Raw genomic sequence first — 25255 nt, 5'->3', positions numbered from 1 at the left:
TGAAGCAATAAAATAAGGTGGCTAGAAGCCGAGAGGAGACACATACGGGAGATGCCAAACATCAAAACGAGTGACGCCTCTTGTATTCAAAGATCGTTAAACAAACTACATCATCATCCTGCGCCTTTGTTGTCAGACGGTACGCGACTGTTTATCCTTCGAGATAGCTAATCTGGTCAATTGTATGGGAACAAATATAAATAATGTTCACAATGAATCGTATTATGCTACTGTAACTTAATCGCCACGATAGTGGGATCTGTAGAAAATTAAGTCGAAGGAGCCGGTGGCTATCTAGGAGGAAGTTTGACAGATCGAGGAGGTAAAGTGATACTATCGGAAATAGCAGACTGCTAGCAATTGACTGTTCGTCTAAAACTCGCTGTTAACCGTTTAGTGGATGCATTTGGCCAATCATAACTAAACGTCGAAATCGACAAATCTCAACCATATTACAAGCATCTGACAAAAATTAATTAACACGGATAGTCAATCAATGAACATACGGTTGGCTAAGCTAGCGTTAGCTGGTAGCAAATCAACATTCTTTATTTTCTTAGTTTTCACAAGAAGTGTATGCGTAACATTGTGAATAGAAGAAGATCGCCTTCCATCTAATCGGTAACATTGACACACCTTTATACTTTCAATGAGCGCAGTGTTTGAAATTTATAATACCTTATGTGGTTGAACCTTAAACAATTCGCTCAGTACAAATACCAAAATACGAGAATGTTAAGGTGAAAATGAGAAATGATTGTGACTCTTTGATTCACTGAAATGACTTAAATCATATTAGACCATTTTCACTGTATAGTAGGCCACTGTACTGTTGTTTAATGATTTGTTTTAGCACTACTATGTATTTATGAAGTCTTAACTGTATGCCATTTACACATTATAATGCCCAGCATGCACAGAAAGCTGAGTGTCTCTGTGTGGTTGAACATACGGTAGGTCAAATAGGTGGTTAAGTCTTTTCTGATCAATCATGTAAGCCACAGTGCTCACAGAGGTATAGAGAGGCATAGCGTTTATAAGAGCACTTCCGCTGTGCTCAAAACATACCCAGTGGCTCATGACTGATACAAATGTAAAAATGTTGGAAACCTAATTTGTCTTCCTCTGCCTCCCACAGAGTACACATGTCGTCTGCAGCAGGGACAGTGGAAAATGCCTCCATCATTTCAGAGAGTGTGGCACACGAAGGAAACCGGTTGTGGATAGGCAACATTGATCCCAAAATCACAGAGTCAGTAAATCCACTACTTGTTTCTGCCAGCCACTACTTGTTTCTCCCTCACACTCCCCACTCCCAGTCTATATTATTTAACAAACTGTAACATCATACTGAGAGTGCGACTGTTGGTTAAAAAAAAAATGAGATCCCAGTCAGCTTGTTGAATCATTAAATATATGTTTCGGATTAGCTTGGAGCTGACGCTACCGGGGAGACAGCACTGTGACTGTGCCCTGCATTGTAGTCATCATACTGTAAGAGACTAAATGGAATTGAAAAAGAAATATATATTTCACCACAAAGACACAAACCTCCAGCCAGCTACGTGAACTTAAGGTTATTTATCTTATTTCAGCAGGAACAAGTGTTCAGTTTGAGGCTGCTTAACTTGCCTGGCTCTGCCTCATAGAGAGGCAATGCATTGTGTGTGGATATATGATTGATTAACTGCGTGCGTCGTATGTGTGTGTTGCGGCCTGAGACTGAGCAGACAAGGCTGGGTGTGTGAAAGAGAGGCAACGAGGCATGGAGACCTGCTCTGCTAAGGAGCAGCCATCATTCCTCACTCACCTGCCCTGTTTACTCTCTCTGTCAACCTGGAGCTGTGTGTGTGTGTGTGTGTGTGTGTATGTGTGTGCGTGTAAGGATGGTTAAGTACACAGTTGATGTTTGGGTGGCAGCTGGTAGTGGTGCAGGCTTCAACAAACAGGGGTGTCTGTGCACATTGTTAGTGTTTCTCACTTTACACAACATCGTATGTACATGGAAACATTCTTCTGTTGTTGCATTTGTGCCGCAGGATGTGTGTACATTTGAGCGTCTGAATCTGCTAAACTCCAAATGTGACCCCTGCATATATTGCGACTGAGAGAAGGTAGTTTTTCTGGGTGAGGGGTGGTTTTGTGTGCCTGTGTGTGTGTGTGGGGGGGCTGCTGCAGAATGTATGGGCTGCAGCTCTGGTGGGCGTCTAGACAGCCGTTTCCTTCCCCTTTCCCTGCTCTGCTCTCCTTCTCCTTACATAGCCAACTGCTTCACAGCATGGAGGGAAAACAAGAGAAATACACGTGGCTCCTGGTGCTGATTGGGAAGATTAATTAGCTCCTGGGTAGCGTATGCAGTAGTACACCCTCTGTTTGTCCTGGTAAGCCAAACCAAAACTCAGTGCAGAGGTGGAATGCAGAATTAAAATGCAAGCCGCTGATCATGAGGGACCAAATCAGTGAATGTCACACAGTTCTTAAAGTAATAATAATAATAATAATAATACCATAGTTAATAAAACTGTGCTTGAGTTGTTTAAATAATTAAAAGCATCAACTTGTGTGCTACATGTTGGTTGCTTAAGCATTACATCTAAACTAGAATTTTATTGATGGGTGTTCATTTCTTTGAAGATAATTTCTTATTAAATGGAACTTACTGTTATATGTTTTGGAGGGGTCTGCTCTGTTTTGTCCGGGTGAAATAGTTTGGATTGATTGATTTGGATGTGATGAATAAGTCTGCTGTTTCATTTTTTGTGCAATGTGGCCTGTCAGAAAGATTAATTTTGGTGAGTATGAGTGTGTCGTTACGGTTATGACTGACCTCCAGTTTTTTAAGACGGATGAAAGATTCCTGTAGGGCTTGTAGTTTTACAAACCTGGACAAACATCTGTTCCAAGTATTTGATTATTAAAAATGAAGTGAGCTTTCTTCCTCCATCTCTGTGTTGCAAACTCTCTGCGTTTTTCTCCCATTTCTGTGTAGGTGGCAGCTCTGTTAACTTGAAATCCTCTTGGCGTCGCCTGTCAAAGGATCAGTAAATTATAACCTTTTATTAACTCTTCACTATTAAAATTGTCTTCTCACAGCTTAGATGAGCATCTCACATAAATCCAATCTGATTTTTTCATCTTTCCATGCCCTGCACACACAGAGCAGAGACACAGCAGGTGTAACTGGAGCTTTCATCACATATTCATGTTTTGTGCTTTTGGCTGCTCAGAGAGGGAATTTCTCATTCGTGGTAATCCATCACCGTCTCCCTCTTTGTTGTCTCTCTGGCCCTCCTGTTACGTTTTAAGTTGTGTCCCTGGAAGTTGTCATGTTTTTTTTCTTTTTTCTTTTTTTTTTTTATTAATAAAAACTCATAACCATCATCCTGCTCATGCTGCAGGCCTGGATTTTCCAATGAAAAAATATTGCAGATAGTTTTATTTGCCATAAAGTCAAAATCTACCCCCTCCTCCTCTCTGAAGTTTTTACCCTCTGACCTGCACTTTTCTGTCCCAAACCTTTTGTCTTATTTTTTTTCTGTGCCGGACTCACATCCCCCTCCTCCTTCCTTCCTCTTCTCTTGCCTCCTAGCTCTTGTATCTTTCCTACCTGGCTTCTCACCTCCTCTCCTCTCCTCTGTTGGCTTCTCCTTGTCTTCCTCCACCTTTCACCTTGCCGTCAACATCCCCTCTCTGAACTTTACCCCCCACACCACCACCACCTTTCCCTCCCTTTCCTCCCCCCCTTCTCCTCCTCCTTTTCCTCCGGTGGTTTTTACAGCCCCCAAGAGGAGCGGTCCATTGTGGTTCAGCTCGCTAGCATCCAAAAATGTTCTTAGAGTGTCAGCCACTTAATCTCTCTCACATTTACACATAGGCATAAACATGCTGTATACATTTATTTGAACATATAGCAGTGTGTAAAGTTAATATTTAGTGCATTACATTTTAGACTTGCATTTAATGTAAATGACTTCCTTTCTCATTTGCTCTTCAGTGTTTCAGAGGTTCAGTGGTGCATGAAGTGCAAAGACAAACTATTTGAGTATCAGAGTGCAGAGAAGTGTTAAAAGTAATATGATAAACATTTTTCATGGAGGCTCCTTTAGTCACTTTCACATGGGAGTTTAGCAGGGTGTTGTCTGGGAAAAACAGAAATTCTCTCTGGCTTAAAGCCCTCCAGGGAGTCATATAAGGGTGGAAGACATCAGTACAACCTGTCGCTAAAACACACACACACACACACACACTTTGCCCTCTGCATCCCGATGCTGAGTGCCATTCATACACATAAATGCACGCTTGCGCACTAACGTCATACAGTCACAAATAACACACACAAATAACAAATAACTCCAGGATTTTGTTTTTTTTTTTAAAAAAAAGTGACAAGCACCTAAACAATAAAAGGCTGATGCATTAATTCCTCTTGAACAGTCACACAAAACAAAACACATGGGATCACTCACGTACAGGTACAGGCACCAAAACAAACACAGGAAGGTCTTTTTCTTTCTTTTTTTTTTGTTTGTTTGTTTGTGCACTTTCAGTTTTGTTATTGCTTTTTATAGTTTAATAGATGTTTTTCGTAGGAGATATGTTGACATGTCAAAGTGTGAAATGCCCTTGGTTAAAGATAAAATTTGGCCATTTTTCTTTTAGTTTCTTTGTATTTAGTGTCCTGCCATTGTGCATGCCAGCTCAAAATCTGTTATATGCATATGACAAAGAACTTCTGCCCATCAGTTATATGAATTTATTAGGGAACATACATAAAATGTTTACTAAATTCTGTCAGATAACAGTGGTGAAATTGTAATTTTTTTCTTCCTGTAATCACTTGCATGAATTTATGTTGTTCTGCAACATGCATCCAGCTTTATTTTTTGACTTGGAGTTAATTGGTTTGCAAATAGGGCTGATGGAGTCTGTACTTAGAGACCATTTAGTTAAAGTAAGGGATACCAAGACCTGTTCACGAACATAGTGAGGTACTTGACAGGTGGTTTCAATGACTAATCAGACAGGAAGATGCTGTGTGTTGCCAGTGAACTGTTTCTGGTAGAGGGTCTCTGTACTTGCATGATATTAGACCTGAACTGATTGCTTGGTTAGCTGATGAATGACTCAAATGACAGAAAATAAACTGGATGCAATTCTGATATTTGATCAGTCATTTTGGCATTTTTCTGAACAGAACTGCCAAACATTTACCGGTTCTGGCTTCTCAAGTGGAAATGTTTTCTTGGTTTCTTAGTATTCTTGGACAATATTTGCATGAATCATTGCAACTTGAGCATTTTTTACTCTTTTCAGACAAGTTACACACCATACCATTAATTGAAAATAATCAGAAGATTAATCATTGATAATGAAAATTGTTGTTTGTTGCAGCCCAACACATGGAGAAACAGGCCTTAGCAAATCTCTGTTCCTCTCACACACCAAAATAAAAAATATCGCAGAATAAATAATTTCATACTCAAGAGCTTTGACCGTTCGTGAAATTCAAAAGCACCTGCTGCTCAGCATGAGTTGGGAACAATCAGCACCTGGCAGTTAACACTAATAGCAGTGAATACAGTCTACAGGTGACCCTGAACTCATTTCTCTTTTCCACGCTGTTAGAAGAAGTATTTTTCCCATGACTGCTAGTGATCAGTTGCACGCGAGCCGACAAAAGCTCACAGCACCACATAGCTCTTCAGTGAGCACATATCTATGTTCATTCGTAGTCCAACAGTCTTAGCCAGCTCCATACAGTGAGTGGATATTGTTTGTGCAGAGCTCGGTGCTCAGAGGGGATTTGAGGCTTCCTCTTTTTTATTCCCTCATTGTCCTGCTACTGTATCCTCAGCATTGTCTCAATGAGAGATTTACTGTCACCGGGCAGTCACACCAGCTGGCCTGCTGCTAAAAAGGTGTCAGGGAGAGAAAGCTGTCGTTCTCATTAGCCTAACTTGACAGATTAACAGGCTGTCTGGTAGCAAATACAGTGTGGAGCTTATAGATGGCTCGCCTATAATATTAGTGTATTTTGTCCACCATCATGAAATGCAAAATAAGAGTAGGTCTGGTGTTTGTTATATGTGTTCTTATTTAATAATTCCTCACAGAATAAATACTACCTTACTTTTCATTTGTTCCTTTCCTGTGCTCTGTTTTTCCTCGTGCCGTTTTGTGCTCTTATACGTGATTCCCCTCTCGGCAGATATCACCTGGTGAAGTTGTTGGAGAAGTTTGGCAGTGTGAAACAGTTTGACTTCCTGTTCCATAAGTCCGGGCCTTTGGAGGGGCAGCCACGTGGCTACTGCTTTGTCAACTTCAACACCAGAGAGGTATGTGCAAGATGAAGATGTATGCTATGATCTTTATTCAGCTTATAATAGAAATTAAGATGTGTGAAATCTTAAGTTTTCCAGTTATGCCTGTCTTAGGTGTGTTTCTTTTTTCTTGTACAAAAACAACATAATACATATCATTATTTGCACGTCCTCTAACAGCCAAATATTCTATCAAACGAAGTCCCTTCATTGAGTGTAGAAATGCTCCCCTTACTCAGATGGCCCTAAGAAAGCTTTATTTGACATCTTCAAGCAGGGATCTGATTGTGTGTCTTACTGAAGTGGACCATATTTCTTTGGAAAAAAGGACTTAAAAGGGGCCCTCTCAGCTTCACAGGTTCAGCGGGCACTATTTGAACCTGGGGATTGTGATAAGCATCTACTTTCACAGCTAGTGTCTATCAGTGGGATATGAAGCCCTCCCAAAAGGATTATACAGAGGAAGTGTGTGTTTATCTTATGCACTCGCACTCACTTAGATACTCACACACACACACACACATGCGCACACAAAGAAAAAGTACTTCATTAATATGATTTAGCAACAAAGCCACTTAGTCATTTGATTAGACAAAACTACATTTTCTCACGCTGTCTCTCAAATACATCAGACCAACACACACACGTCTCTCATGGTCTGTCTGGAAGCAGAGTGGCACATTATCATCTATTATTGTTCCTGCCATCTCTCTATTGTGAAGGCTAATTATTTAATGACTTCGTTGCAATCATGAAGGCTGATTTTTAATCATAATTGAAGAAAAATCTTTTCCTCTTCCTCTTTCTTTCTTTCTGTGCGTGACTGCCTGCAGGAGGCCGAGAGAGCGATCCAGTGTTTAAATGGGAAGCTAGCTTTGTCCAAGAAGCTGGTTGTGCGCTGGGCACACGCACAGGTGAGGGTAAGTGTGAAACTCCGTCTCATTTTTATAAAACTAAAAATCTTACACATCTCGGTGGCTCGATTGATTAAGGCACATGATGTTTATGTAGGACACTGTGATTGTTGCAGCAGTTTGTGGTCCTCTGCAAACGCCGACTGACTAAAATATACGTCTGTGGGTTAGAAAAATGATAGAGCTGACTTTCAAACATCAAAAACACCCCAGGAATCAGTTTGTCTGGAATTTTAGACAGAAACTAGGCTAAAAATATGAATAATTATTTAGAATTCTTAATTTGTCTTTGCATTACTACCACAGTAGTCAGATTGTGGAGAGCAGTGCAATCCCAGCACAACCTATGCCTGTCTCTTAACAATAGGCAGCCTACTGGCAATGGGTGAAGGGATATCCTGTATAGAGACGAATCACGCCCTACACGCACACACACACACACACACACACACTCGCACACACAAATGCATAGTGGAGGGAGGTTAAGGTCAGTGCTGCCGCCTCGAAGACAACATGTTGTAGGATAAATCTGCTCATTGTAACTGGGCTCTATTCACCATTCCAACCAAAAATAGCCTTTGTTATTGATACCATGATGGACCTAAAATTGTAGCTGTTTATATCCTCAATGCTGATTTGATACCAGTCTGACTGTGTCAATGGTCAAATAAATTTGGACTTTTTTACTCACTGTGTGTCTGCATGCCTGCTCCTTCCACTTGCCATTGGCTTCAGTTTATTTTAACTATGAATGGTGTCAGATTCAATGGTGTACTAACATAGTTGTCTGGTATGTTAGGTATTCACCGTCATCTAGATTTGATATCCTTTCATTAACAAGTAATGTTAACAAGTAAAGTAAAGTTCTTTCCCCAGTTAATAAAAAGGTTTTGCTGCATTATTGAGCTGCATCTTGAATGTTCTACCTACAAGTTTGGGTGTTTTATATTAAAATGTATTTCAATGTCTTCCTGTCTGTGTAAATTGGTATCATACAGCAATTAGGTTTTTCGTGCATGAAAGGTTAAGCAGCTGATCAACAAATCAGTACTTTGCTGTGTGCTGCCATGTTTTCTAGTGTCTGAGTGAGGAAGCTGATGTAAGTGGCAGGAATAATTGGACTGTACAGTTTGGGTCCAGCCTTAATTTTAATGGTCAAACTCAGCGCGTGCTTAATATGATCCTGGGACGGCATCAGCCAGGTATGAGCAAAGGTACACCATGGGAATTAGTTGCAGCTGAAAAAAAAGATGCAGATGCATAAGTTCATCCCAAGTCGTACATTAACAGGCTGGAGATGAATGTATCAACTGAAATGATCCTCACATTGTCCGGGACAGTCTGCTTCCCTTTTGTTAACTCCACCGTGTTTTGCTCTCAGTGCTGAGTAGAAGGTGAAGAAAAGCTGAGAGATTTCTGAATTGTTGTCACCAAGCCTGCCTGCAGGCGGTCATATATTATCAAGACCAAGATTTGTCACCTCACTGAACCAGACTCTAAGGCATGGTCGCAATATCTGGGAACTTTCTTAACAATTGTGCATTTCAAGGTTTCCATTACTTTTTTCGACCCCCCAACCCAGTGAATATATATATATTAATTCAGCGTTTTGGTCTGGGACAGAGTCACACAAATGCTGTCCCACATACTCCTGATGTTAGAGATAATTCGAGCCCTGGCAACCTCATACTGTCACCAGCTTTTTACACCTTAATCTCTATTAAACATGTAAGATTTGAGTAATTTTCCGCTGATGGGGGCCAGCTCAAGGCCAGTTGAATGAGATATTTTGTTAGCGAGCCCGTCTTCGCTGATTCCAACCCAGAAGTGACGTGCTGGGATAAGTGAGTCAGAGACAGTTGGTGTTGAGGTTGTTGTCTCATTTCCAGGTCTACATCTTGACTTTATTACACAGCTTTGAAAGAGAGGAAATCACTTTGATGAACGTTTATTGAACGGTTTCCCCCAAAACCATTCACAAACATCCATGACTTTCCAAATCGACTTTTTCAACAGTTGACCAATTGTCTTAATTTATTACTGTATTATTCTGTATTTATCAATACACAGTTAGCCAAGTTGTGTGTTAAGCGTGTTATGTTCTTTGTATATGAAACACTCGATGTCACTAACCCTCAATAAATCAAAAGTCAAAAAATGCTGCAAGTGGGTCCATGATTTGACCCTAAACCTTCAGACCTGTAACACATTAAACACTAAAATAAAAACACATGGATAATGTAGTCTCCTGTATAATCACATATCATGGTTGAAATTAGGACGTAGAAGTTTAACATTTATACTTGACCTTCCCATAAGTTAAGTTTGGGATTGTGCACAGATTTGGTATGAATTTATTGGCTCTGTGTAGATTCATATGCATTCCAGCTATGCTCCTTTAGGAATTGGTGGAAGGGAAGGGTCCTGGCTGGTGGAATGGTCATTGTTTTAGACCTATTCTTGGCTATACATGTTGTTTATTTCTTGGGACGCTATGTAAGAACGTATGTGTGCTTTTTTGTATTTATGTAACTTGATTCAGTGCCAGTTGCACCAAGTGATTTCCAAGCCTCGTTTTGCTACAAAAAGGATGCTGCTGCACTGAGCTCTGGGTTTTCTCTTGGCATTCATGTATGTATGACCGTTATTTTGTTTTTGTCTTTTCTTTTTCTCCACAGGTTTGGAGAGTTCTGTGTTGGGCTGGTGGAAATGTTTGGAAGATGGTTTTGAAAGGAATGAATGCAGACGTTGGTTGTTGCTGTCCAGCTGCTCCCTCTTTATCCTCCCTCGTGCCTTAGGGTGTGATTGTGAGCTGGACATGCAGTCCTGCTTGGTTACTGTGTGTTTGACCAGACACAAACAAAATCAATACTTCAGTTTAATAATGTTGATGCTTGTGGGAGGAAGCTCGGGTCGGCTCCCCAGAGAACTGCTGTCAGTGTTTATCAGGAGGTCTGACGGTTTCTGAATGTCTGGTTGATGGGATTTTTTCCTTTTCTCTGTCTTGTTGTGTGTTTCTCTTCAAACTTGATACTAAAATGTCTCTAAATGCAGGTGTGATTGTACATCCGATAGTACATACATTGATAGTTTTGTCTTGACGTTGGTTTAGAGAAAAGTGATGCGCTAAATTAATTTTTTGTGTTTAGCAGAAAAGGAAATTCCAGTCTTAATGGTCTCTGGACACGCTTTACATGCAGTTTGATAGTGGCTGTGAGCTGTGATCTCTATATTCTACATCTTTATACGCATTTGGACAAGAGTTGCTCAGTTTTGTCTGAACAAGACAGAACTTTATCCCACTGATCATGTGCCTCTGTTTATCTTGTGTGTTCTGTGAATGTGTCTCGCCCCTGTACAAGGGTCTTCTCTTGCTTCTACCTGTTATTTTACTCTTTTGTCTCTCTCCTTCTTGTCTCTCCATCCATTTTTCCTTCACCATTTGTGTTGGTCATTTTGTTTCGGCCACGTGTCTCATCTACAGAGGTTTGAAGGTTTCCGTAATGACAAGACGATGCCTCCGAGCCTTGAACCGTCATCCAGCGGTGGGAAAGAGGACGGACCCATTGCTACCAACCACCTCAGGTTGGTACCAAGCACACACAGCGTCATAGTTAATTGCTTTTATTCAAACATTTCTGTAAAGAGTGTTGCAGTAAGGTCAGCTAAACCTAAATTTTCATCTCCATTTTGTCCATCCTTCCAGTTTTCACAGACTAAGCTCATTGAAAGCAGGTTTGTGATTGGAAAAATCTGAAAACACTGGCCTTGCCGTTTAGTGCAGACAAGGAAAACTGAACTTGTGTGAAATAGTGTTGTAAGCCTGCTCAGACAAAATACACAATACAGGAGTTGTAGATTTGTCCATATACTTCAACCGACTTGTTGAGCAAAAGGTCAAACACTCTTGAACACCTCCTCCAACGCTTTTCTGATGTTGAAATTGGGATTTGCCTCGTCTGATGATTTGTGTAACAGTTAGTTGGCAGGGGTGATAAAGTAAGCAGGTGTTCAATTTCTCTCTCAAACTCATGCTTTTATTTTTCAAAGGTCTCTGCTGTCATAAATGATTATTGTGTCTGGCCTGCTCTCCAAGATGAACGGCTGTTCTTTCAAAAATTCTCTGAAAATTCTGGTGTGGACACCTCATAGTTGCACAAAGATGACGTTTTCAGATTCAGCCGGCTTAGTATTTACAAAGTCTCTGGTCACTTGTGGAGTTTTTCAAGTGCTACCTTAACAAAGTCTCCATTTAGGTCAAGCTTGGTCCTGAAAGTATTATAGGACAGCTTGTTGCTTTCGCTGCAAACCTCAGTTCGAGTTGAGTTCGTGTGAGTGCAACAGGACGAACCCTTTGATTTCAGAAGGTCTAACATGTTTCATTATTGTTGCTTCACTTTGCAGCATACATTCACATTCACGCAGCGCAAGTACTGTTATGTCAGTAAAAGGCCTCTTGTGCTCACAGTATCAGCTCTTACCGAGACATTCTCAGGAAAGACTCCACGCTTCGATCCTGTAAACTTCACTCTCTCTCTCTCCACAGCACAAGAGCGGGAGTATAAACACTCTGTCTCCCCCTTTTTCCCTGATGCCCCCTTTAGGCTGTCTCTCTTCTGCTTCTTAGATACTTCTTACACACTTCCCTCAGTTGCTCTTCTTCTCACCTGCACTGTAATTTTTCCCGCAAACTTCTCTCACTTGCCCCTTCAAATACAGTTTCACTATTTAAATGCAAGTTTTCCTCCATTTTTCAAGGAACTGGTAATCTCTGCTTTGTGCTCCCTTTTTTTTTTCTTCCTGCATCTGCCATGAGAAAGAATTGCTAATAGCTCCTCTTCTTTTCCCCTCAGCCAGAGCCAGATCTGCCCATCACTCATTTCGTCTGTCACCCTCATCACCAACACTGGTATTTTCCCCTCAGCCTTGTTGCTAACATCTCTCTCTTTTATTTTTCTCCTCCCCTCTAGTACGAGTGCTAAGATCCGCGCCATCGAGGCCAAGCTCCAGATGATGGAGGAGAATCCAGATGATGACTACTCGGGCCCGTCGGCCTACGTTTACAACAAGCCGCCAGAGAGGAAACGCTGGGAGCCCTATTCTAAATCACACCACAATAACCAGAGCAGGCCCTTCCGCAAGTTTAGGAGATGACCCATCCTCCCACCCATTTTGGAGATCCCCCCAACCCTCTGCACCTACACACCGCAGCCACCAACCACACACAAACAGACTGTACAGATACTGTAAAGACTACACACATCCTATCTGGGAATAAAGTCATTCATAAAACTTTGGGAACCGGAACTCTTTGGAAGTAATCACAGCAATTATGGACCAGTACCCAAAGTGGTTTTTAGTTGTTCTGGGTTACAGCATCACTTGTTGTTTAGTCTTAACGTGTGCCCACGTACCTGGCCACCTTGCAGGTTGGATCCATTGTCAATCTGCTTTCTCACTTTTGCAGAGATTTCGTGCAGGTGAATCATACAGCCGTGAGTCACGTTGCTGGGGAAGAGAAATGTTCTAATTAAGGAGTCTGAATGCTCTTATTCTTTAATGTTTTTAATTTCAGGTTGTATTATTTAAAGGTGAAATACAGTTTGTTTGGGTTTTTTTTTTTGTCTTTACTAAAGATTTCAATGAAGACGAAATAAAGAGATTTCCAACAGATTTGTATTAATAGAATCTGAACGATAAGCCACAAGCCACTCAGCGATTCGTACTGTAAGCTGTGGTATTTTTGTGTGATATTACTTACTCTTTTCCAAATAGTTTACCTGTTTTTTTTCCCCTTGGATCCAATTTTTTATACGACTTCAGTCACACTCTTTTTACTGGCTTGTTTGTCGTGTGTGGAGCTTTGGTATTTCTCTTGCCACAGTCTCTTTATTTTCATTTTTCAATTAAAGAGAATTCAGTATCACACAATATCTGCCATGTGTTGTTGTAGATTCTCGACCTCTCCGTTTGAGCACAGCGTTCAGTTTATGATTGTCTCTCAACTCAATCATCAACATGTTAAGTACACTCAGTCTACATAGTTCTGCTGATACAGTGGTATTGTTTTGTAAGAAGTTTGGGAAACCATCTGAATCTCATTAATGGGACACTTAAAAAGGACTACTCGCCAAGAGCAAATCCACTATAATTATCTTCGTTGTAGGCTTGTTTAAAAAAAACAAGCCACAGTCCTGAAATATCACAGATTTCAATAAATAAATAACAGGGAGACTACACAATCAACATTACTCATAAACCTAATGTCACAGAGTTTTCTGGAATATGATAATTGTGTTTTTAGGCCATATTTTCTTTTTGTCCAACCTCAGACAGACTTTTTTCTCTTCGTTTTTGTGCAGTCTATCAAAAGTTTCTCTAAATCATTTTAATATTTTGCATATGGATTTCATCTGGAAACTATTTAAAAATGTAAAGTCTATATTTTTTTCTATGTGTTGCCAGTGGAGCTTAATAGTTTTGATGTGGTCTGAGTTGTGTTTTCCTGCAGGTGTGATATGCAGTGAGATCCAAAAAAACATGAGCACACAGGGCAAAAAAAGAAAAACAAAAAAAAAACGCGGTATGTTGGGGAAATTTTCGTCAGAATTTATTTGCGTTAAGAATGACTTTACCAACCAAAGGTCGTGTGCAGACTGCGTGTTTTTAAGGGTTCAGAGTATTTAACTCGCACAGAACATCGCAGCAGGGATGGAGATCTGTGGAGCGACTGTGCGAGACGAAACGAAAGCGCATCATTTGGTGCGCACCGGCCAAAATCAAATCCTACCTCTTGACATCACTCACCCCCTTTTTTAATGTCTTTGTTGTTTCACTCGATTGCAGAAAATGTCAAAGATTGCCATTAGATCAAATGAATGGCTTCTTTTAAATGTGTGTGTTTATCTGTTCCAATAAAAGGTATAATTGGTAAAATATATTTTGAATTGATTAAATGTTTGATATTGGTTTCCACTCCGGAATGATGACAGAGTTTTTTCTTTTGTTCTTTATAGATCTGATTTATCTTTGATGGGATGATTTCTGAACTCAGCCTACACATTTGTACTTATTTGTGCGATCCTTATTTGATTGCCACGTCGATCTGAACTGCTGTGTGAGCTTTTCCTGCAATTATCAGGCTTCCCTTTCGTTAAATCACCCCGTGAGATTTTATGAGTATTTGCTTTCATCAGAAGCTCCTTTACTGTTTACCCAAATTAATAAAATAAAATTACTGTTGTTCTCCCTTTTCTCACAGCTAACTGGTCTGTTTGCTATATAGTCTAAAAAATAACATATTAAATTAGCTATATGGATCAAGATACAACCTTTACATCCATAAATACTATTTGTGGTTATTTTTTTTCCCTTCCCTGCCAATCCCATATATGCATTTATTAACCAAACATCTATTCTGTTTTTCGCCCTAATTTTACGTGACACGTGTAGCCTAATTAAAATATTTTCAATTGTTGTAACAACGAAAAAAATAATGTGAGGTATAAAAAACGCTTCGAATCGTGAGTATGAAGTTAATTTAAATACATGGGAGCGAGGGGAATCCATATACACCGTCGAAATTGATGAATTCAATTATACTGTACTCTAGGAAATTTAAATAAATGAATTTTGATTATTTTCTCATGTGTTTTGGCGCATTATTTTTTTCTTCTGTGCTAATGTATGAATGAATATACAGTATAAACCCACATGCTATAACGCTGTGTATTAAAAGGTCTATTTATATGCCCCAGCATATCAGTTAAATACTGCGCTGCAGACTGTACGTCAGCTGTAGTAAAATAAATGGCAATTGCATGAATAAGTATAATTTACTTTTTTTCCCCCTCTGGCAGCTGATATAAATGGCTGAGATATCAAACACACACCACCAGAGTTTGAGTAAGTTTCTGTCATAACTGTTCCAAAGTGTTTCCACCCTTCTCACGCATATGAAACTCTTTTTTCACCCTCCCCCTTCTTTAACTATAAGGCAGGCCAGAGAGCCGCACAAACTTTCACTACAGCTCTGCAGAGACGCTGCTTCTGCTTGCTGCGCTCTCGTCGACTCTGCAGCCCTCGCAGTCTGTGCACCTATGAAGCCTTGGAGTAAAAGCTGCCAACCCCTTGATTTGATTCACTTCCTGTAGTCATACTCCTTCCCAAAAGTGGAGAGGAGGAACCGGGGAAAGGAAGAAATCTTTCTGTTCTAAATAAGGCTCTCTCTGCGGAGCAGCAAGCAGCCCCTCGCCTCTGCATAGCTTCGTAACTTCTGTAGCTTGTGTCAGTGGCGGTCAGATCGTCGCGCACAGCAGCGTTTTAAAGAGAGACAAAGCACTTCGCGTGAAAAAATACAAAACTGTGCGCCGTTTACACCCGAATCCACGCATGGTACGGATGATACGAGCCCTGACGCCCATCGCCGAGTCTTCTCCTGATTCCACGCACCAAGCTTGGAGACCCTGTACGCTGTGAGACTTCAGGAGTTCATGTACTGGAAAAATGAAGTTTTGTCCCCTCTTTCAGAGGGAAATAAGATTCTATCCGAAGGAATTCCCACGAAACAGGTACTAACACGTTGGAAACGGCAGAACTTCAACTCTGTGCGTAAAAGCTTCAAATAGGAGAGGTACCCCACTTACGCACTGCTTGGGCCTTCACTATTTGGCTTAGACTGGATTAGCTTTTCATGTGATTTCTTAAACTAATTATATGTGGTATAACGATGCAATAAGTCGCCTCAATGCGAAATAATTTCGATTTAGCCAATTGTTTATCTTCTCTCTTGAACGTTCAGTGGATCTCTCTGTGTGTTGCTCCAAAAAAACTCACAGTTTATTTGCAGCCCGCAGCTTCATGTGCGAGTTTTGTTTTGTCTCTCAGTGATGTCATAAGAATCTCCGCTTGTGTACTGAGATCAGCTGCACGCGCCAGCCGCTGTGAAGAGGCACGCGCCTCTCTGTTATGAATAGCGTGATTTGCGGTCCGCGAGCCTCTCGAGCGCTGCCAATTCGCCTGAGAAGAATTGGATTTTAATTACAGCCATTAAAAATCAAATTTGCAATTCTTTGGGTGACCCGTTGCCTTTTTCTGATTGACAGTTGAAATTGACACTCCGAGTCCCTCTTATCCCCAGCGTTTCAAGCTATTTGTAATTACAGGTAGTTTTTTTCCCCCCCTCCACTGTCGTGTCCTGGATTGCGAAGAAAATACTATTATTCTGAGAGGCACGGGTTAAGGGGAAGGGAAAAATCAATCCAAATTGAAATAGCTTCATTAAAATGTGCCTTTTGTTGCGGGGGGCCCTTTTAACAGTTTTAACCGGGGTTTATTGTCAGGACTTCTTTAAATAGGAGTAGCCTTGAAGAGCTGTCTGCAAATGTCCCCCGAGGATTTCACAGCTGAGGATGAGGCAGGAAAAGTGATGAAGACTTGCCGTTTACTGAACGTTGTCTTGTAGGTGATCTCAACCGAGCATCAGAGCACACCGGGAGCCTCGCGCTGCAGTGTGGACTCTAAACACACGCCGATGGTGAGAGCTTTACTGCCCATTTTATGCTTTGAAAATGTTTGGATCTTTCGGTGCGCCTGCTGCGCGCAGTAGGTGACCGCTCGGCCCCGCGCGCACACCGTGCATGCGGAAACGTAGCTAGGATTCGTAAAAATAAGGCATTTATGTTTTCTATGTGTGAATATGTTGGCGCATTATATACTACAGCATGGAAATGGCGACATGTGCAAACAGGCACTGTGGAGGCGAGGAGTAATGCTGTGTGTTACTGAGCTGTGCTGATGCCCTCTTGCAGTCTCACTCGGACGGAGAATCCCAGCGGTCCAACATGGAGCGGGAGGACACTCGCTCGTCGCCCAGCACTCCGTCCACCCCCTCCGTGTGCTCGCCGACCTCCACCACCAGCTCGGTGCCGTCCACCGGGAAGAACATGTGCGCCAGCTGCGGTCAGGAGATCCTGGACAGATACTTGCTGAAGGTTAGAGGCCGACAAGTTTACGTTAACCTTCGATTAAAACAGGTTGATGGTCTGATCAGAAATTATTTTGCTCCTCTTTATTTGTTTAGGTTTTTGTTTTTGTTTTTTTTTTTTACATTAGTATTACCATAGTCGGATAACAAATAGCCTGTCTGCACACGACCAGGATAGGTGAGAGAAGGAAGGTGCCATGTTGACCCTAATCCGGTTTGGGTGTGGACAGATCTGTAACGTTTTTTGTACTGGACTAAAGACGAAGGCCTGGATTGAACTTGAGGCGTCCTCCCTGTTGCATTTACACTCAGTGGGAATAAAGAAACACCAGGCCGAGGAAAAAAAACAAAAAATAAGACGGGAGAAATATCAGCCACAACTATCTGTAGCTATCATACGGAATAAACGTAGTCAACATACAGTAAGATGTATCCTATCTTGTAATATGTCTAATAAATGTAGGAAGCTATCAAATGCAGAGCCCACTGCACACAGTACCACTTAGTAAATGTGGGCGATGTTATCTGCACCGTGCGCTTTTAGGCAGAAGTGAAGCACCAGGCGGTGTTTGGGAGAGCGCGGACGCACCGGGGATGTTTTGGTGTTCTCACTGTCCGCACGTCCTGTCTTGTCGCGTGCGCTCGCGTGCTTCCAACCAAAAAACAAAAGCAGCGCGCAAATGGGGTGTGTTTGTCAGGAAGTGCGAAGATCATTAGTCCGTTATCTGAGTCTGCTTTGATCTCAGTCTGCAGTACAGACAACGCGATGGGAAATATTGTTGGGACAAAAATACTGTAGCAGTTACTTGATTTAGATATTTAATTTGAGACACATTAAATATTTTGACTCTAAAAAATGTTCATTTTCGAGATTAAATTAAGACTGAACACTTGATTTTGTGAGTGTGTGTGTGTGAAGTCCAGGCCTATTATGTTTTCTTAAACTGTAGGCCTATAATACTTTTTTAAAATCTTTTTAAACACCTTATAAAAACATTTTGTCCAGCAAATATTAAACTATAAATGTTGAAAATGTATACTCTTACATTAATTCTTTAAAAAAAACTTATTCAACTGTAGTGCTAAAAAATAATTAGTCCTCTCTTTTTTGTGTAAAATGTCGTTCCTACGTGTTTTTAGTAATCCAGATGGAATCGCGATTTTTTACAGTCAAAGCTATGAATACTTTTATAAACAGTTCACTGAGCGCAATAATGGTCACATTATAAACATAATCACAAAGCAACTCATTTTAACCAAATGAACAGAGCGCATAAGATGATTTTGCTCAGACTATCTAAACCTCCAACTGCTTTGACAGCCTCCATGATCTGTCACCATAAATAATTAGACCAATTTAATTGTCATGTAAAATACTTTGAAAATGGGCTCCGAAATGACTTTGTGTTTGTCAACCTCCACACTGATTTAAATCACTTCATCAGTCATTTTTAGAGCTTGGGGACTTGTTTTTGTTTTTGTTTTTTCTACGCCTGACAATTATGGGTCATTTTCCGTTTTGCTAAAAGATAAATCAGAATTGCTGCCAAATGCAAATTTTGAACTGAAAGTTTTACTTAGGGGACAACAAGGATGCTTTATGGTTTCGATATTAGTCTGCCTTAATTTAATGATTTTAGTGATATAGTGTTGTTATATTAGAAATCACGATAAAAAGAAAGCACGATGATATATTGATGTTAAAATTACACCATTGTAGACAAATTATTATATGCCTAAATGACTCTAAGCTCTCCATTTAGCATCGTTGGTATATATGGAATAATAATTATTTTGTGTTGGCGTAAGGTAATAAAATAAAAAATATAAAATATCATTTCCTAAATATATGCTCATAATTGGACAAAGCACAGTAGCCCTGTAGGAATAATGCATATCATAGAAATAAGTACATGAATTTATTACTCAGCAGCCCACACACACACACACACACACACACACACACACACAAACACACACGTGCACGCGCGCTAAAAGTCCCTGCTGTAGTGAATCATCATCAGTGTGTGTTTGACGTGGATATTGTCTCTTCGCAGGTGAACAACCTGATCTGGCACGTGCGCTGTCTCGAGTGCTCCGTCTGCAGGACGTCGTTACGTCAGCACAGCAGCTGCTACATCAAAAACAAAGAGATCTTCTGTAAAATGGATTATTTCAGGTAGGGTAAGTTTGTGACCGTGTTTTCAAAATACCACGTCTATGCTCTGGCCAACACAGGCCTCCTTCCGCTTGTCAACATCTCTCTCTCTCTCTCTCTCTCTCTCTCTCTCACTCACACACACACACACACACACACACTTCCTTTGAGATGTATGCGGGTTGCCTCATGTACTCCTGAAAGGCCTTTTCAAAAACTTTCAAAGTCTGTAACAAAATAAAAGTCTTTAACTACAGTGCAGGTATAGCTGACAGATCCACGAGTTTGTTATGGCTATCCAAAGCGAAACATTTCAAGTAGCTTCAAGAAGAAGAAGGGGGAAATAAAGAATATCTAGTGTTGACCTACGACAATAATTTTTTGGAAAATTCTGTGCTTTATCTTGAAAAGCTGAAAAGGAAGTGTTGCAGTTTTGGGAGTTTAGGATGTACAGTAGCCTATAGGCTTTTGGGAAGGTTTTTTTTTTCTTTTTTGACAACGTGTCACCAGCTCAGATCCTATCAGCTTTTAAGTGGTGCACTGAAATAAGCCTGGATTATTTTAGTGATTAATTTCCCGTGAACCACGTCAGATCAGACAGGCCCTGGACATGTTTTTATTTGACTATTTCACGAGCCATTTTTCAGTTTCTGTGCGTTAAATACACCGTAATATCATACCCTATCACTACACACACACACACACACACACACACACACACACGCACACACACAGTTATTTACAGTACACTGCTAATTTATCAACAGACATTTAACGCACCACGTCTTTTGTGCTCGGTGTTGTTTTGTCATTTTTTATCGTCATGTTAGGGGCACGTGGAAAAAAACAAAACTAATCGAATTTAACCTGTCAAATCTATCTATCTATCTATCTATCTGTCTATCTATTTTCTTCTTCTTCTAATGCAAGATCGAAAGACTGTGATAGAAAAAAGTCTTGCCTGACTGATATCTCTACGCCGAGATTATTTAAATCACCTTTTTCATACTCTCTGTGGTGTGTGCGTGTGTGTGCGCGTGCGCTTGGGGGGTATCTGAGGTTAAATGGGGTTCACGCCAGCAAAAGCAGAGAGTAAAATTTTGTGTTGTAGCCTCAAGCTGGTGTGTATTCTGAGTGGTCACACAGTTGATGTGTGTGTGTGTGTGTGCGCGCGCGCACATGTGTGAGTACTTGGACCTGTGAGTGAGCTTTGGCCGTTTGTCTCATCGAAACCCGACACCAAGCCACCGCTCTGAGGTTTATAATCACCAGCAATTAGTCGTCCTCCACCCTGGACCCTCAGGCCTCCAGACCGGCAATTAGACCGCCCCGAGTGCCTGGTCAGCAAATTTCTGATCTGCACTCGTATCCAAACTAAAAGGACAAACACACCTAAATATGAAAACGTGAATATGAATCATTTACATGCACATTTTAACAAGAGGGCACTGTATACTCTGCCTCATTTTACATCTCCAAAGTACATGCACACACTGACACAGTCACATACACACATAAATATACACAGAGATGTCTGTTTATTTATGTATGCCCGACAGCTGCCAATCATTTTGCTGATGTTTTTTTTTTTCACAAAATGGACAGATTCAGTGTTTTCTCTGCCATATCATAATAATGTTTCACCTGACCCGTCGCCATTTAAATGCTCCTTCAGCATCCACCCCTCGATGCTGCTCCCTTAGCCAGTGCGAAACATGTAGAGTGAATTTAAAATACATCAGCTCATTAGAAAATGGTAAGGAAATGGTAAAGATTGTAGCTGTCACTGGGCCATGTATTATACTGCATGTTCATCAGGGAAATCCTGCGCTGTAATTATATGAAATAGGAATACATAAATTGTAATTAAAAAGTATGTCTGAGCATAGTGATAAATGTGTGCATACTAGTTGTGGAACCTCCAGGTTGCGGATTAGAAGTTTCACCTTAAAATTCCAAATTATAAGCCTACTATGTGTTAAAGACACTCTGCAAGCTGCATGTGTGTGCCACAAAGAGGCCTTAAACCTGAACAGCTTCGCATTCAAAATCTTGTAGCTGCCATAATTGTCGTGTCACAACCTTTGTGAACTTCTCCCTTAGCCTATAATATAAGATGAACTTTATTGATTCCACGGCAGGGAAATTCACTTGTCATTGCAGCTCACAAGAACAGAATAGGATGTAACAAGTAAAAGGGTGCAAAATAGTTTCAAAAATAAAAAGAATTATAAATTAACAGTTTTAAAATAAACACTGTACATACTGCCAAACAAAGCCAAAAGAGTTAAACGCGTTTTAGAATGTGACAATTATTGTGCCATATGATTTTCAAAACAAGACATGTAAGATTTGCAGGGACTACAAAACAAAGCCAAGCTGCAGTGACTGCACTCTTAAGCAAGCGTGTGCCACAAATCGACTTAGCTAAGGTTAAATTACACCCACTTTCCTACCTGTAACTGTAACTGACTCAATTTTGATCCTCCAGCATCTGAGTGATGAGATTTGTTATGCCATATAATTATGGCAGTACCTAAATCTAATCATAATTATAACCTAATTTAATCTAATCTAATCTAATCGTAAAAGAAAATAAATATGTCCTGCTAAAATCTAACTAGGCAGAGCAGCAGTGACTGCAGTCTGAGCCTCTGGCTCTACATCATGCTATTTTGTGCAGTTGAGCTACATTTAAATCAAATATTTAAATCTATATCCAAGCAGATTCAAGATTTCAACTTCCAGGACTGTGCTGCTATCTGTATTTGTAAGTCAGTATAACCATGCATGTTGTTGCTTTTCCTATTTTGTTATTTATTTATTTATTTCTGGTGACTGGTACAGTTGATTTTTTTTAATGCATATACATTTCATACATCAAAACAGCTTCCTTCCAGTGGTGGAAAAATTACTCAGATCTTGTGCTTCAGTAAGAGTGGCAATACCACAGTTTTAAACAACTCTATTAATAAAAATCATGCGTTTGAATTTTTACTTTTACAATAAAAAGAACTCAAAAGTGTTAGCATCAAAATATACAAAATTTGTATATCTCAGATGTAGCAATCATGTTTTATGTTGATATATAAAATGACATGGTAATTTTTTATGGATAACATTTTGTAATAATAAACTACACATGCAATAGCATTAGTAATAAGTAATTAAAATAAATTGTGGAGTAAAACATGTAATATTTGCCACAGAATTGTAGTGCAGTACAGTGCAGTTTTGTACAGTATTTGACTAAATGTACTGTTTCACTCCTATGAGTATAGTGTCCAATAACTGTACAGTCTGCTGTGTAGAGTGACTCAAATGATAGGAATGACAAGCAAAATGATAAGAAAATTTGATTTGATGGTCTGAATATGCTGAAGATCACTGATGGAAACTGTTAGACATTTTTAAACCTGCAGGTGTGTCTTCAACTCAATGTGGTTACAACCTCTGGAGAAAAATCCTCATTTGCATAATAATATTTGTAGGCTCATATTAGATTTTCTTGGAAGTCACACTGGAAAGAGAGAAAGCATTTAGAAAATCTTGCAGTCTGAGTGAAGCTTTGCTGCAGGACTGGGGCCTGTACAATGGTTACCTCTGTAAATATAAACCGTAACCTGGGTTTAGGCCAGATTTAAACTAGGCTAAACACCACTGCGAGTCCAGATCCTCTGGGCTGGTTTCAAACCTCTGGAGATATTTCCTCATCTGTGTCAGCCTCTCATCTGGCTTTGGACTGACAGCTGCTTTAATGGGGCGTAATAGCAGGAAATCAGAGTGGGTTTCCCTCCATATGTGTGTGTGCGTGTGTGTGTATGTGTGTGTATGTGTGTGTGTATGTCAGCATAGGGGGCGCAGGACAGAGTCCATGCGGTGCCTCTCAAACCCATGTCAGGCCTCAGGGGTTTGTTCACACACACACACACACACTCTCACACACATACACACACACACACACACGCAAACCATTTCTTTATCAGCCTCCTCCGCTGACCCCCCTCGCCTCCCTGCGCCCCTCCCTCACCTCGTTCTGTAGAAACATCATCCTTGTCCATGAGCTGCAGGCCACACAGGAAGTTGCTGCACTAATCAGGGGCACCCTGGGATACTGACGGTGTAACCAGAGCCCATGCATGTGGCTTACTTTGTGGGTGAGATCTGTGCACGTGTGCTTGTGTATGTGTCTCTTTATGGGCGTGACTCTGTGTGCGTGTGTGTATTCTAATAACAATTATTTCATCAGCCCACCTCTGGTTAGCTGATTAGGTCTCCATAGCAACAAAGACGAGTAAGCGGTACAGAGTGATTTGAGTTTTATGGAGAACTGAATGAATTAAAATCATAATAAGACATCTGTCACACAATGCTACACATTTAAATAAATGCTGCTAAGCAATGAAATAGACTATTCATTCTGCAAAGCAAAAAAAAAACTGCAGCCTCAAAAAAAACAGCGAATACAAATGTCAAGCTTTCTTTTGTGCTGGGTTAATATGTTAAAGCCTGATGATATGTAAAATCTGCTAAAAGAAGTTGTAAAGTAATTTATCCCATCTCAGATTTTCATTCACAGGCCAAACACGAGTCTCATGTCTTAAAGCCGTACAGTCAAGCAACAAATCTCTAAGGAAAAACTCTAATAGAGATTAGAGTACTCTCATAGCGCATCAGAAATAATCCAAAAAATGTGCACCTCCTCAAGACCTTCTTTCAGCAGCAGGTGAATTACTGTAAAAAAAAAAAGTTGAGATTAGATGAAAAGATGGGGAGCAAATAGGAGAGGTGTAGGATTTTCCCCTCTTGTGAGTGATATAGGGAGCTGTGAGGATTGGCATGGCTCCAGAATAAACACCAGATTTTTGGTACAAAGACAAAACGAGATATTAAATAAAAATAAAAAAGACAAGAGTAGAAGGACGGAGGGGTCCGAGCAGATGAGGATGTGGGAGGAGGAAAAGGAGGGAGGGATGCTTTTCTGGGTTTTGTCTCAGAACATGAAACTGACAAGCTGTCATGCTATATTAGTTGCAATGTTCCACAATGTTTTCCTCTTTACTGTAGAAACAGCCTGGAATTCTCCATAACAATCCAAAATGATACTGTACATACAGTACAGAAAGCCCTGGAGTCGATTTGTCTCCAGAATGGCTTTATTGGGTTTTAAGAGGTTTTTTGGTTAAGTTGCACATATCTGTGACAACTTAAGCCCTCTGTAAGTGCCATGCCAGCTAATTTTATTTCAAGGTCACAAAGACTTTTCCCCTTGTGGTTTCACTGCTGTGATGCTGAACTAAATTTGTTTGTCATGAGGAATGCTAGACCTAGTAAATGGATGGTAAATGGATGCTCTGTTTTTCCTTTGGGCGTTGTTGTGTTAATGGTACACTGCATGGACTACTTGACAGTGCTAATACAGAAACTAGGAAGGTGGACAGTCAGATGCAGAATGAGACAGATAAGAAGCAGATTCTCAAATGGTAGGCCTATAACGATGACATAAATGTTCTCTATCATGCAGGAAACGGAGACTCGTGGTCAACAAGCTTCATGTACATGAGGAGAGCTATGAGTTTATGGGATGTCAGAGCTATAGTATGCTTTCATCCCAGATAGAGTGGACTTGAGTGCACTGATGCGCTGCCAAACCCACTCACTTGGCAACCCTTGTGCTCTCCGTCCCCCTGCTCTCTCTTCCCTGCCATCGACACTCTGTGCTACTTTGCTATTTCCCTCAGCCACTTACTTCCTTTCTCTGCGTCTGCTCTTTTCATCCTGCTCTTACCAGTTCTTGCAGCCTTCCTACCTTGTGATTATTGACTGCATCTTTGAATTTGGCACATGCTGATGATACTTTGCTTGTACAGTTTTCCCT

At 40.6% G+C, this 25255-nt stretch overlaps 3 protein-coding genes across 10 annotated transcripts in view; 2 read left to right on the top strand and 1 right to left on the bottom strand.

The window, feature by feature from the left end:
* The first annotated feature begins 4 nt into the window (after positions 1-4).
* On the top strand, positions 5-13167 carry rbm18 (RNA binding motif protein 18). Of its 4 annotated transcripts, none has more exons than XM_046375089.1 (6): positions 5-139; positions 1139-1252; positions 6209-6335; positions 7154-7240; positions 10719-10819; positions 12205-13167. In XM_046375089.1, the coding sequence occupies exons 2-6, from the start codon at positions 1146-1148 to the stop codon at positions 12386-12388; spliced, it is 606 nt and encodes a 201-aa protein (XP_046231045.1). In that variant the 5' UTR covers positions 5-139; positions 1139-1145; the 3' UTR covers positions 12389-13167. The 4 variants fall into 4 exon arrangements, with proteins under 4 accessions (XP_046231045.1, XP_046231047.1, XP_046231044.1 ...); XM_046375091.1 differs by having other exon boundaries at positions 17-322; positions 7154-7234; XM_046375088.1 differs by having other exon boundaries at positions 17-322.
* Positions 13168-15155: 1988 nt separating this feature from the next.
* Positions 15156-25255, top strand: part of lhx6a (LIM homeobox 6a) — a 13474-nt gene continuing 3374 nt past the window's right edge. Inside the window, exons 1-4 of one of the 2 annotated variants that reach the window (XR_006841869.1) lie at positions 15156-15804; positions 16698-16769; positions 17044-17226; positions 19277-19398. Coding sequence is in view for 1 of the 2 variants with exons in the window: in XM_046375389.1 (XP_046231345.1) it covers positions 15727-15804; positions 16698-16769; positions 17044-17226; positions 19277-19398 (455 nt within the window). In the remaining variant the exon portion in view is untranslated. The remainder of the gene's footprint in view (positions 15805-16697; positions 16770-17043; positions 17227-19276; positions 19399-25255) is intronic. The other variant, XM_046375389.1, reaches the window with a different exon arrangement.
* The window catches only part of morn5 (MORN repeat containing 5), a 22084-nt gene continuing 16023 nt past the window's right edge, over positions 19195-25255 (bottom strand). Inside the window, exons 6-7 of one of the 4 annotated variants that reach the window (XM_046375391.1) lie at positions 20647-20751; positions 19195-19353 (exon numbers count right to left, since the gene is read on the bottom strand). In XM_046375391.1, the coding sequence (XP_046231347.1) occupies positions 19334-19353; positions 20647-20751 (125 nt within the window). In that variant the 3' untranslated portion in view covers positions 19195-19333. Of the gene's footprint in view, positions 19354-20646; positions 20752-23749; positions 24112-25255 lie in introns of those variants that run through there. The other 3 variants (XM_046375390.1, XM_046375393.1, XM_046375395.1) reach the window with 3 other exon arrangements.

Source organism: Scatophagus argus, chromosome 20, assembly GCF_020382885.2.
Source record: "Scatophagus argus isolate fScaArg1 chromosome 20, fScaArg1.pri, whole genome shotgun sequence".
Taxonomy (NCBI): Eukaryota; Metazoa; Chordata; class Actinopteri; family Scatophagidae; genus Scatophagus; species Scatophagus argus.
This window is presented reverse-complemented; position numbering and strand designations above follow the sequence as displayed.

What these genes read in the sequence shown, in the direction of transcription:
- rbm18 (XM_046375089.1), top strand. Translation starts at nt 1,146, where the DNA reads ATGTCGTCTGCAGCAGGGACAGTGGAAAATGCCTCCATCATTTCAGAG. An exon ending in TCAACTTCAACACCAGAGAG is followed by an intron (nt 6,336 to 7,153) that starts GTATGTGCAAGA and finishes GACTGCCTGCAG; the next exon opens with GAGGCCGAGAGAGCGATCCA. An exon ending in GGGCACACGCACAGGTGAGG is followed by an intron (nt 7,241 to 10,718) that starts GTAAGTGTGAAA and finishes TCTCATCTACAG; the next exon opens with AGGTTTGAAGGTTTCCGTAA.